This window comes from Stenella coeruleoalba (assembly GCF_951394435.1).
Source record: "Stenella coeruleoalba genome assembly, chromosome: 1".
NCBI classification, from domain to species: domain Eukaryota; kingdom Metazoa; phylum Chordata; class Mammalia; order Artiodactyla; family Delphinidae; genus Stenella; species Stenella coeruleoalba.
The window spans coordinates 153,538,360-153,551,848 of NC_137169.1; the positions used below are offsets into that span (position 1 = coordinate 153,538,360).

Sequence of the window (13,489 nt, forward strand, 5' to 3'; positions counted from 1 at the left end):
CATTGCTCTGTAAATGATTGTAGTTTTGGTGTGCCCATGAGAGGAGATGAGCTCAGAGTCTTCCTACTCTGCCATCTTGGCCACTCCCCTCCTCTGCAGACTTTTAGGCATAGAAAAAAAATGTACCTCATTGGATATACACCTATATTTCTAACTAGGTACAAGGATACTTTTCTTTTCATGCAATCTAAAAGGCTTTATAATATATAAAGGATTTTTAAATCTTTCTAGTCCCAGGGGATAACTACAAAATTAATTTTTTCTTATTCAGAGGACTGTTTACTAAAATAAGGTTACTTGGCTGGGTGTTTTTAAATCTTTTGAATCATCTGACCATGTTTATTTTATAATTAATGCAAGATGAACATTAATTAAAGTTCTGAGTATCTCTGATACTCTTAATCTCTTTAATGTAAAGTATCATATGTAAACTCCAGATTTGTATATATATTTTTTTAATTAGTGTAAGTTGATGTACTTAGTAGCGTCCTAGGTTCTCCATAAAAGGGATTTGGGGTCCTGGGTTCTTATCCTGGGGAGTGGATTGGTTTCAGGATATAAACTCCTTAAAATCATATGTAAGATTTTACATATATGTATTTATGTTCATTCTTCTAGAGAGAAGATCCATAGTTTTCCTCATATTCTCAAAAGGTTCCAACACCCTGAAAAGGTTAAGAACTGATGTCCCTTTGTCTGTACATTTACTATAACTTATAGATGAGAAAAGCTGACTTGCTGAAGGTGACACAGCTACCAGATGGTGGGCTGTCTCACTGCAAAGCCTGGACTGTTTTGTATGGCACTAAGCTATCTCTCATGCATAATATTTGTAGACCATAGTTGAGCTTTGTTTAAATATATAATTATAATATATATATATATATATATATATATATATATATATATATATATATATATATAACACTTTCAAATTTTAAAGTATCATTCTTAGGTCATTTTCCAAAGTTCCCAGTAAAATAAGCATTAACCTAAGTACATCAAAGCTTGACCAATAATAGGCATACTCCTGAATTGGAAAAGATTATTATTTTTATTTATCATTTGCATAGTGTATGAATTCTACAATCTGTCTTTAACACATGTATTAATAAATTTGTGTGACAAAAATTTCTCAAGAAAAAAGCTGGAAGTGGGGGGAGTAGAATGAGAATCAAAATGGAATTTTTTTGTCTTTTTGGTACTTATTAAGGTTTCTTTACCTGTACATGATGTATTGTTTATATGATGTTATTGTTCTTGATACTTGGTTTCTTTTCAAGCTATAACAGTGTCTTGTCTTTATCTTTAGGCAAGCCAAAATTCTTTTCGGATAGAATATGATACCTTTGGTGAACTCAAGGTCCCAAATGATAAGTATTATGGCGCCCAGACTGTGAGATCAACAATGAACTTTAAGATTGGAGGGGTGACAGAACGCATGCCAGTAAGTGGCTTTTTTGGAAATGTTGGCTTATTTTGGATGAACTTGGCATTATTCAGTGAGTCACCTTACCTTATAAATAAGTATTTTACAGAGTTAAAATGTAAAGTTATTAGAGAACTGGCTTTGTGAATAATAAGATGTTTCTCTCTCAGTAAAGTGTCAAAGAACTTTTTGAAGTTTAGTATACTAATATCTTGAGCTATGTATGACTTTGAGTATTTTGGATTTTTGATAGAACTAAGTGATTTGTCTTTCATTCTTGTTTGGATTTTTCGTATTTTTACTTGAATTTTGCAGTTTGTAAGCACTTTTAATTTTGATACTTAATTTTTTACTGATTTTTTAAATGATTTAAAAGAAAACCAATTTTTCTTTAATATTATACTTTACCTGTCTTGGCTTCAGTTTGTAAAAAAGTATACACAAATTCATAAAAATACTATTTGTCATGATGTCTGGCATATAATAGGTAATATATAAGTATTTGTTCATTGCTAACATGAATGATTTAATGATTAGAAAACTTTCTACCATATTTCATTAAATCCTTAGATTAGAACTGATCCTCAATTAGAACTGATATGTACTACTAAGAAAGAAAAAGTCTGCCAATTAAAGTTGTGACATGTCATTGATTGTAGGATGCATCTTGATTTCAGGGATGTTAAAGTGTGAAAAGAATTGATGGAATATATTACATATCCTACTGGAGCCCAGCTAGGGTATGAAAAATAGTCAGTGTAGGAATGCAGGATGGGCTAGTAAGCCTAGAAGGAACCAGGCTTCATCTGGTGAGATACTGTTTAACATTTATCTTCTAAATATACTTTTTATCTTACAATAAATTTAACTTCCATAGTTTAGCTAATTACTAAGGCTTCAAGACTGAATCTTGACAGGTTCATACAATTTCCCAAGAGACAGCTGAATCTTCTTAGAAGAATCTCTCTGTTATTGCCACCCACAGCCAGTTTAATGGTGAGGTAAACACAGGGTCAGACTACATGGTTGGGAGACAGAGGGTAGCAGATCCTAAAGTATTCTCATATAGTTCAACTCCTGGGATTAAAGAGATCAGTCTTAACCAGTATTGACTGGAGTAAGTATGGCTCATGTTTTGAATTTCCTGCTTCAACCAGCAAGATGTGTGGTTCTGGGAGTGCATGATTGCTGCCACTGCTGCTGTCCCAGAGATAGAGAAGTTGTTTGGATTTGGACAGGTGTCTGTGAAACATGGATACGTGGGTTATCGATTTTTCACATTTGGCTTCATCTGGATGAATTTCCTGAACTATGTTAAATATAAAGCAGACTGTGTGCCTTGAGCTAAGTAGTATGATTAAACCCAACCCTTTGTACCTCAGGTCCATAGGAAAATAAAACCAAAAAAGATTATGAACTGCTATGTGAGTAAATGAAGAATAATGAGACCCTTCTTTCATCTCCAATGATACATTTACTATTTTGTTTTAATAGTGTCCAGTGAAACTTTCTGCTGTGACCTTTGTTCATTTTCATGAGTCCACAAGCACTGTGGGGTCAGTCACTCCATTCTAGTAGCCTGAGTTGATTGGCATTTGGTTGTGACTGTGGCTTGGTTGTGACTTTGGCAGTGGTTTAACCCACTGCAGTGTTCCTGTAGAAAATTAAATTCCCATTTTTTTTCATGTGTAAAGTTTTAAAGCTTCTAATCTTTTGTGCCATATATCTCCATTTCATTTGGGTAAAACACTTGTAATGTTTTAATTTTGATTTCTTAAAATTCAAAGTAAAAATGTTTTGTTTTTCTTTCCTTTTGTTTGCCCTTCAGTTTATCCTCTGTGTGACCCAGGTTCAGTGTGTCTTACTCATTACTTTTTCTTGTTTTTCCACTTTTATTTTCCTCTAAGGACTATACTTCTCTTTTACAAATTTATCACTCTCTTCTTCACCCTTCCTTTCTTCCTTCTTTCTCATTCAAACCTGGTATGGTATCTAAATCACAGTCTATATTATTAACTTTGACAAGAACACATAATTTATTTATCTTGCGGAAAGTTACAGTACCCCAAGCCCAGTGTAGCCCTGCTTCCTGCCCCAAGACTCATTTATCTTGTATTTCATTGAAACCTCATCAGATTTACTCAATTTATCCTGTTAAATTTTATGAGGTGCTTTGGAGTAGAAAGTGAAAAGATCTGAAAACTAAAAGGGTTTGATATGTGGTTATATATATCAGAAGCTATCACCTTTAAGTCTGTAGAACTCTGGGTTTTTAAAAAAAATTATTCTGAGAGAAATGTCCAGTGATTTATTGAGTGTCAAGGCTTCACTGACTAAATAAAATATCATGTTTTTTGGCTTTGGGATGAAATGATACCCATTCAGTAACTGGGTATTTCATACTAATTAGCAGTTAAATATATTATTTCTTTTTATTATTTGTTTATCTAGTTGAGGTATAATTTACATATAACATTAGTTTCAGGTGTACAGCATAATGATTCGATATTTGTATACATTGCAGAATGATCACCACAGTAAGTCTAGTTACTAGTTACTAGTTACATGCCTAGTAACATCCATCACTCTACGTAGTTACAAGAAAATTTTTTTTCTTGTGATGAGGACTTTTAAAATCTCTGCAACTTTCAAATATGCAATACAGTATTATTAACTATAGTTACCATGCAATACATTACATCCCCATGATTTATTTATTTTATAACTGGACGTTTGTACCTATTGACCTCCTTTATACATTTTGTCCACCCCCTGTCCCTGGCAACCACCAGTTTGTTCTGTCTATGGGCTTGGTTTTCTGATTGTTGTTTGTTTTGCTTTTTAAATTCTACATATAAGTGGGATCATGTGGTATTTGTGTTTACCTGTCTGGCTTATTTCACTTGGCGTAATGCCCTCAAGGTCCATCCATGTTGTCACAAATGACAAGATTTCATTCTTTTTTATGGCCAAGTAATATTACATTGTATTTTTTACCACATCTTCTTTATCCATTCATTCATTGATGGATACAGGTTATTTCCATATCATGGCTATTGTAAATAATGCTGCTCTGAACATGGGGATGCATATATCTTTTCGAATTAGTGTTTTCATTTTCAAGTAAATACCCAGTAAATACCTGGAATTGCTGGATCAGACAGTAGACGTACTTCAGTTTTTTGAGGAATCTCCATACTGTTTTCCAAAGTGGCTGCACCAATTTACATTCCTCCCAACAGCGTACAAGATTTGCCTTTCCTCCACATCCTCGCAAACACTTATTTGTTGTCTTTTTTTTTTTTAATTTTGGGAGTAGGAGTTTATTAATTTATTTAATTTTGGGAGTAGGAGTTTATTAATTTATTTATTTATATTTGCTGTGTTGGGTCTTCGTGGGTGCGAGGGCTTTCTCTAGTTGTGGCAAGCAGGGCCCACTCTTCATCGCGGTGCACGGGCCTCTCACTATCGCAGCCTCTCATTGCGGAGCACAGGCTCCAGACGCGCAGGCTCAGTAGTTGTGGCTCATGGGCCTAGTTGCTCCACGGTGTGTGGGATCCTCCCAGACCAGGGCTCAAACCCATGTCCCCTGCATTGGCAGGTGGACTCCCAACCACTGCGCCACCAGGGAAGCCCCTGTTGTCTTTTTGATAATAGCCATTCTAACAGGTGTGAGGTGGTATCTCATTGTGGTTTTGATTTGCATTTTTCTGGTGATTAGTGATGTTGAGCATCATTTCATGTATCTGTCAGCCATCTGTATATCTTCTTTGGAAAAATGTCTGTTCTCATCATCTGCCCATTTTATAATCAGTTTGTTTTTTGCTACTGGGTAGTATGAGTTCTTTATATATTTTGAATGTTAACCCCTTATCAGATATATGATTTGCAAATATTTTCGTTCAGTAGGTTGCATTTTCTTTTCTTTTTCTTTTTCTTTTAAAGGCAGCAGACTCTTTATTTGATGTGGTTTTAAAATACATCAAAATCAAGTCCCTGGCTGTTCTGTATACCAAAAAGTTTTCAGCACACCTTCAAACAAATCTGGGCGGCCAGTTTGGGCCATAAGGGAAGCAGTTACAGGGACAGAAGGCAGCACCCCTCCCTCAGGCAGGTGCCTGGCTGTCCCTGGGGTTACCTCCTCTGTGCTGTGCAAGGTGAGAGGGCTAGAGCACCAACTCAGCAGGCCTCGCCCTCCCCCATAGACATAGGGCAGCTCCACTGGCCTTCTGGTCAGCCTTCCACAGGGCCACCATGATGTGGGTGGAGGAGGGGAAATAACCATCTTTACAGACATAACATTCTCTTACAGAAAGTGCCTGAGCTCAGCCCATGGTCCAAAAACCTCACAGAAAACAAATTTTAAAAAGTACTGCTGACACCTCGTAGAATCTGGTGTACACAAAGCTCTCAGCTGGACAAGACCCTGAACGCAGATTACTGTCAGCAGATCCTCACCTGCTGTGGTCTCCTGCAGGAAAAGCTAGCAATCTAAGAACCCAATACACAACTCTTGGTCCTAAAACTGGGGCATAAGACCTGCCCCAGTGAGGAAGGAACTGGCCTTCACTCATGGATAGGCCACCTCTTCATCTGGCCCAGGACCCTGGCTGGTGTGGGCAGCACCCAGGAGCCTGGGCTGAATTTGGAAAGCAGAGCACCTGTAGTGGTTGATAAGATTTGGTCAATGGAGAGGAAGAAGAAGGGGATCCCCATCCATAGCCTGGCCTGGATGCCTAGAGACAGATGGCTGGAGGTGAGAGCAGAGGTTGTACCCTGCACAGCTGGGACCACCTTGCTCACTGTGGCTCCACAGCAGCTAGACTTGGTTTCTGAGCATTGCTGTCCTGTGCGGCTGTGATTTCCCACACCACACTGGACTCCAACAGTCCCCTCCCTGCCAACATTAGGACTTTAAGAGGTAACTGAAGTGGGGCAGGCAATCATGTGGGCTACTGCAAGCCTTCCTGCTGGGGGCAGGCAGAAACTTCTGCCTCTTCCCCGTGCTTCGTTAGCCCAGCAAACCCTGTATGGGATTGGCAGCTCTTATGTTCCTCAGCAGAGTAGAGTAGTATCCCCTCAGCCAGGGATGGCAGATAGGTCTCAACACTTATACTGGCTGCTGGGGGAATCTTGAGAAATGAGAATATATACCAGGGATTTAGCAGGAAATACTCTGAAGCAGATTAGTGGTACCTACCATGGGGGAAGAGGGGAAGTGATGTGCCATTCATTTGCCATCTCTGGTCTAAGTCCTAACATAATTCAGGAGTACTCTTCATGAACTTAATTATCTGAAGGATTTAAGTTAAGGGCTGAAAGAGTAGGCTATTTGTAAGATAATGAATCGACTTCAAGAAAATACAGGAAGAAGCAAAAACTCAAGCATCTGATTCATCTTGGTCTGTGGCTCCCTCAGGTACAGTGAAGCTGAGCCCCAGATGGAGATGGAGTTACAGTACCCCAAGCCCAGTGTAGCCCTGCTTCCTGACCCAAGACTCATTCTGCTGTTCCAGAACATTGTTCTGTACAAAGATTGGCTAATACTCTGGCAAGTTTGCAGTTAGCAGGACTTTCAGAGTATAGGGTATCATGTATAAGGGGTGGGAGTGGGGGTAGAGAAGGAACAGACATAACTGTCTGCAGCCATTTTTGTGGATTTCTGAGGCTTAGTCAATGGCTGAGTCTCATTCTTATCCATAAGCTGTCAGACAAGACCTGGGGGCTCCCACATAAGAAGAAGTAAGATGTCAAGAAGGACATAGCTCTTATTACTTGGGCAACAAGATCAGAGAAAATCTCAAAAGATTGTACACTGCGGGTATGGGTGTAGGAAGCAGAAACAGACTCATAAAGCCAAGGGGACAGTTGGGCCCGGGGCCCAGCAACTACTGCATGGAGATAGTGGTGATGGCATCAGCAGTGGCCTCCCAAGATTAAAACCACAGGTAAGCTTGTGGCAAAGCCATCAGAAGCCCTTTCCTTTTTCTTACTCTAAACAATCTGATTTCATCAAGCAGGAAACCTCAGCACCAACATGGCAAAGGTACCAGGTGGGGTGCTGAGGGGAGTGGGGCACTAGAGGCCAGGAACCCTGGCACCACCCCTAAAACACCCCTTCTTCCTCAGAAAATCCTCAGTACAAACACTGTCACGTGCAAAACAAAAACAAAGGAAACAAAACAAAACCCAAAAACCTTTAGAAAAAATCCTTTGGGTGATCCCTTGTCAATCATTTGTGCAGGCTAGAGAGGCACCTGTGAATGATAAGGCTACTGCAAAATGTCATTGGCATGGTCCTGGCACTACCAGAGGGTAGAGGAAGTGGTGCCTGAGGGGCTCCCTAACAGCACATCATCCCACACAGAACATTCTCCAAGTCCCTTGTCCTAGGCAGGGAAGCAGTTTCATCGCTGGCTTTGAGCGCCCAATCAACACTCTGCCTGGCAACCCCTTTTCTAGGTCAAGAGAAGCAAAGGAGCTTCCAGGGAAGCTAGGAGAGCCAGAGCTGCCCAAGTCCTGCTAACAGGAGAAACACAGTCAAGGCCTGGATGTGTCACCTGTCTCGAGCCCTGAAGGGCAGGGAGGGAGGGACTGAGCCTCAAATCGGGCAGCGAAACGCTCAAGTCGCTTGTCCTGCCAGCATACTGTGACAGCAGCCACAGATGACAGCTCCGCTTTAAGACTCTTCAGCTCACAGAAGAGCCACTGACTTCATGTGTACACACCCCCATCTCCAAGGCAAGCCCATTTTACACTTACAGATATAAGTGTATGAGCTCTTGCCCATAGGCCATATGTATGTAAAATTGACCCACAAAATCCAAAACTGCAGAGTCAGATGCCAGCTAGGTCAGAGCACCCTGGGCCTCAGCGGTGAGAGCCTCGCACAAGCCAGGCCTGGCTGGGCCGCTCGCTCCCTTCCCAGCATGCCCCTGGCGCAGGCTCCCTCAGCGGTGGTGAAGGTAGACTCCTGAAGCCCCGTTTGGCCTGATGCTCCTGTGCTCAGTGCTCCAGGACAGCAAGGAGCTTCTGTGGCCCTTGGGGAGCTAGGGACTTGGACCCTGGGCCCCTCAGCACCCTGTTCCTTGGAGGCATTGGCAGCCTCTGGCCTCCACACAGGGCCACTGTCAATGAGGGGACCCTGGCTTCCAGCACTCAGGTCCTGCACCCTCCAGCTGCTGCATTTTCATTTTTTTGACGTTTGCTTTGCTGTGAAGAGGCTTTCTAGTTTGATGTAGTCCCATTTGTTTATTTTTGCTTTTGTTGCTTTTTCTTTTGGACTCCTCCAGAAAATCATTGCCAAGACTGATGTCAAGGAGCTTACTGCCTATATTTTCTTCTAGGAGTTTTATGGTTTCAGATCTTAATGTTCAAGTCTTTAATCCATTTTGAGTTCATTTTTATGTATGGTATAAGATAGTGGTCCAGTTTCATTCTTTTGCATGTGGCCAGTTTTCCCAGCACCATTTTGCTACCTTTATTTTATTTGCTACTTTTAGTTTTTTCTAAAGAGAAGGAAAACTTATAATGTAGCACGGGATCCAGTGAGGGGAAATAATGGTGAAGGCTGGTGAAATGGTTATCATTTGTTTTTAAATATATGAAATAAAAACATATACATTATAATGTCTTATAATAAATAGGACGAATGGTACATATGTGTGAATGTGTGTATATGTGTGTGTGAGGCATACGTATATATCTATGAAAAGTCATTGTATTTGCTTTTGTTTGGTTCCCTAAACAAATAGATAAATGATGATTCTTGGTTTTTATATATCTATTTTTAATCTTTCTCTATATCCTAAACATTTTAGGGTCATAATGTTACTTAAGTTATTGTTTTATGTACCTGCATAAGATAGTAATCTTAAACTTTCATGCTTTTTTCTGTACCTGCATTTTTTTTGAACCTGCATAAGATAGTAATCTTAAATTTTTGTACCTGCATAAGATAGTAATCTTAAACTTTCATGCTTAACTAAAGTTGCAAATTTGAGATATTTTTCTGATTAACTCTAGATCCCAGTTATTAAAGCATTTGGCGTCTTGAAGCGAGCAGCTGCTGAAGTAAACCAGGATTATGGTCTGGATCCAAAGATTGCTAATGCAATAATGAAGGCAGCAGATGAGGTAAGAGGTGATAAGTGTGTTTACTTAATGGCATCAGACCCATATTAACTGCTGGATAATGATAAGTGCTGACACGAGGAAAGGGGCACTGTCAATTCTTTAGTTAATGAGTTTCAGCATAGGATGGCAGCATTATTATTTGGTGAGGATATTAATATGGCGCTTAAAATATTGTGGCAAATTTTCTGGGTGATTTTATACCTTTTATTTTTAATTTTCTTTACTTTTCCTTTTAATTTATATAGTTTAAAGAAAACTTTGAAGAGATACCCTTTGAACTTACATATTTGATTTCTTGTTTTATGTATAGATGATTCCTTTTAAAGCTAGTTGGTTATTTGATACTATGTGTGGAGAATGTAATTTCACTATTTCACTAATAACATAATTAATTGCTTACGCAATTAAAGATAAGCAGTCAGAGATAACAGTTTAAAAGCTCTGAATATAATGTTGTTCATTGCAGTACTATTTATTATAACAGCTGCTTATGTAAGTTATATTGTGAAGCCATGGAAATTTAGTTTTTTAAAGAATGTCATAGAACAAACCCTACCATATAAGAAGTGGGGAGGAAAGATTGCAAAATGCATGTATTTTATGATCCTAATTTTATTTAGAAAAAATGAACAGAAAAATATGTTTTTCTACATCTACATATGTACTCCCATTGCTGAAAGTAGAGACTAGAAGGTGATGCCAAAATGCTAATCATCTTTATTTCTGAGGGTAGAACTATGATGACTATTATGCTTTTCTTAGTTCTCAGAATTTTTTACACTGATCACCTGTTATTTTTATACAACTAGGAAAAAAGTTTTACTTTAAAGTGAATCAGTTGTTTAAGGTAATAGATTTCTAAAGTGCATGCTGATTTTTTTTAAGCTAAAATCATTCCAGAAGGTGAAGTTAAGCACCCACTCTCTTAGAAAGCTTATAATCCAAAAACTAACAAATTAACTAAAAGGACAAAAATATGACAAAAATAAGGACAAATCTAGACCATATTTATGTCTATGCTTGGAGGTTGCTACTCATAGGACATGTGTGGGATGCAGTAGCTATTAGTGAGCTCACAGTGTTAAGTCACTCGTTCATTATCATGCTGACTCTGGCTGTAACATCTGTTGGGTATTCTTGCTGAGTACCAACAGTAAATTTATCTAGAGACTTAACACATTTGCCAGCCTTAATGGGTGGGTGGGTCTGTCTGTATATTATTAGAGGGCAGTTGAGAAATAGGAGAAAGATATCTTTGATTCAGTTTTCATTTGGAATCAGTGAAATTGTTATACCATTCACAATAGATAATCTTTCACCTTTTTTTTTTAAATGTTGGGGGTAGGAGTTTATTAATTTTATTTATTTATTTTTGCTGTGTTGGGTCTTCGTTTCTGTGCGAGGGCTTTCTCCAGTTGTGGCAAGCGGGGGCCACTCTTCATCACAGTGCACGGGCCTCTCACTATTGCGGCCTCTCTTGTTGCGGAGCACAGGCTCCAGATGCGCAGGCTCAGTAGTTGTGGCTCACAGGCCCAGTTGCTCCACGGTGTGTGGGATCCTCCCAGACCAGGGCTCGAACCCGTGTCCCCTGCATTAGCAGGCAGACTCCCAACCACTGCGCCACCAGGGATGCCCCAATCTTTCACCTTTTAAAGTAACAGTGGTTAGACTGCAGGAGCTTCAATTTGCTGGACAACCACGAACTATTTGGCACCATCACTAGCATATGAAAAAAGTGAATACCTTTAAAATAGTACTATAAATAGTACCAACTTAATCATATTTGATTTAATTAGCTAAATGAATATTTCTTATTTTTTAAAATTCATTTTGTAACATTTTGCTCTGCAGGTAGCTGAAGGTAAATTAAATGATCATTTTCCTCTCGTGGTATGGCAGACTGGATCAGGAACCCAGACAAATATGAATGTAAATGAAGTCATTAGCAATAGAGCAATTGAAATGCTAGGAGGTGAACTTGGCAGCAAGAAACCCGTGCATCCCAACGATCATGTTAATAAAAGCCAGGTCGGTATACGATCTTTTCTTTGTTATAACTTGAAAAGAATCCTGAGATTTTCCTTGTAAAACAGGCATTAACTTTTTTTTTAATGAGGTTTTTTTTTTTTCTTTAAATTTATTTATTTTTGGCTGCATTGGGTCTTCATTACTGTGCATGGGCTTCTCATTGTGGTGGCTTCTCTTGTTGCAGAGCACGGCTCTAGGGCGCAAAGGCTTCAGTAGTTGTGGCTCACGGGCTGTAGAGCACAGGCTCAGTAGTTGTGGTGCACGGGCTTAGTTGCTCCGCGGCATGTGGGATCTTCCCAGACCAGGGCTCGAACCTGTGTCCCCTGCATTAGCAGGAGGATTCTTAACCTCTGCGCCACCAGGGAAGCCCCAGGCATTAACTTTTGACAGGGAGTGTTCATTCTGCTTATATTCTTTAATGGAAAGGACTTCTCCTTATTTCTTTTAGGAATCTTGAGTCTATGTCTTAAATTTTCATAAAAAGCACCTTTAGGGAAAAAAATCACTTTTAGGACACCTGAATTTAGTATATATATATATTTTCGCTGTTTGATTTATATTTTAAAAACTCTTTCTTTTGAAATATAAAATTATTTATAAGAATTGCAAAGATATTTCAGAGTTCCTATATACCCTTCACCCAGCTACCCTTAATATTAAATATTTTACATAGCCCTGGTACATTTGTCACACTAAGAAATTAACATTGGTACAATACTCTTAATTAAACAGGCTTTATTAGGATTTCCCTAGTTTTCTGTTGATCTCTTTTTTCTCTTAACCAGGATCCAGTCCATGCTCCACATTGTATTTAGTCATCATATCCCCTTAGTCTCCTCTAATATATGAGAGCTTGTCTTTTGTCTTTGTGACTCTTGAAAGCAGTGGCCAGGTATTTAATAGAATGTCCCTCAATATGGGTTTGTTGTTTTCTCATGATTAGACTGAGACTGGATTTTTGGAAAGACTTATAGAAATGAAGGGCTCTTCTTGCATCGTATCAGGGGTACATGATAGCAACATGACTTGGTACTGGTGATGTTAACTTGAATCACTTGTTTAAGATGGTGTCTCCCTGGTTTCTCCATCTTCTATTCTCTATTTGGTAGAAGTAAGCCACTGTGTCCGGCCTATACTCCAGCTACTACACTTAAGCTCCACTTCCTAAACGGAAGAGTATCAAGAAATTTTTGGACATGTGTTAAGATCACCACAGAATTAATAGAGAACTTTGAGGCTATTCTAATAGCCTCTTTCTCCTTAAACTTTTGCCTATTCATTTTAACATTCATCAATGGATCTTGCCAATAACAACTACATTAGTGTTTCAGTAGTGATTTTCTGTTTCCCTCATTCTTTCTACATTTATTAATTGAAATTTTTCTGTAAGGAATACTGTCTTCTCTCTCCCCTGACATTTATTTATTTAATCATTTATGTATATCAGTATGAATTCATTAATATTTTTTTCTTAAGGTTATAATCCAATATTTTTGATATTTATATTGCTACTCATATTGTTGCCACAGAGCCACAGCTTGTTGGCTCCTGTGTCCTTTGGACATGCCACCATCCTTTTTCTTTTTTAAGGCACTGATTAATTTTTTGCACTATAAGATGCTCCAGGCTTCTCATCTTGTATTTTTCCTGCCCTAGCCCTCATAAGCACTCATTTTTCCAAAGAGCTCTTGGAGGATCTTATCACTTATTGGGAAGTGATATTTAAAAACCAAGATCTGGGTTCTGAGTATAATTTAATATATTTTTAAGTAGTGAGGAAGTTTTTTCACATAAATCCATTGTATGAAGGATTTTGTAAACCCAAGGCTTGCCTTTAAATATGAGTTTATCTTATTATTATTATTTTTTTTTGGCGGTACGTGGGCCTCTCACTGT

General features: G+C 38.7%; 1 protein-coding gene across 1 annotated transcript in view; it reads left to right on the top strand.

Annotated features, from left to right (window-relative positions):
• The window catches only part of FH (fumarate hydratase), a 43,110-nt gene that overhangs the window by 10,779 nt on the left and 18,842 nt on the right, over positions 1-13,489 (top strand). The window contains exons 2-4 of the mRNA XM_079905257.1: positions 1,313-1,447; positions 9,455-9,565; positions 11,417-11,593. Of these exons, the coding sequence (XP_079761383.1) occupies positions 1,313-1,447; positions 9,455-9,565; positions 11,417-11,593 (423 nt within the window). The remainder of the gene's footprint in view (positions 1-1,312; positions 1,448-9,454; positions 9,566-11,416; positions 11,594-13,489) is intronic.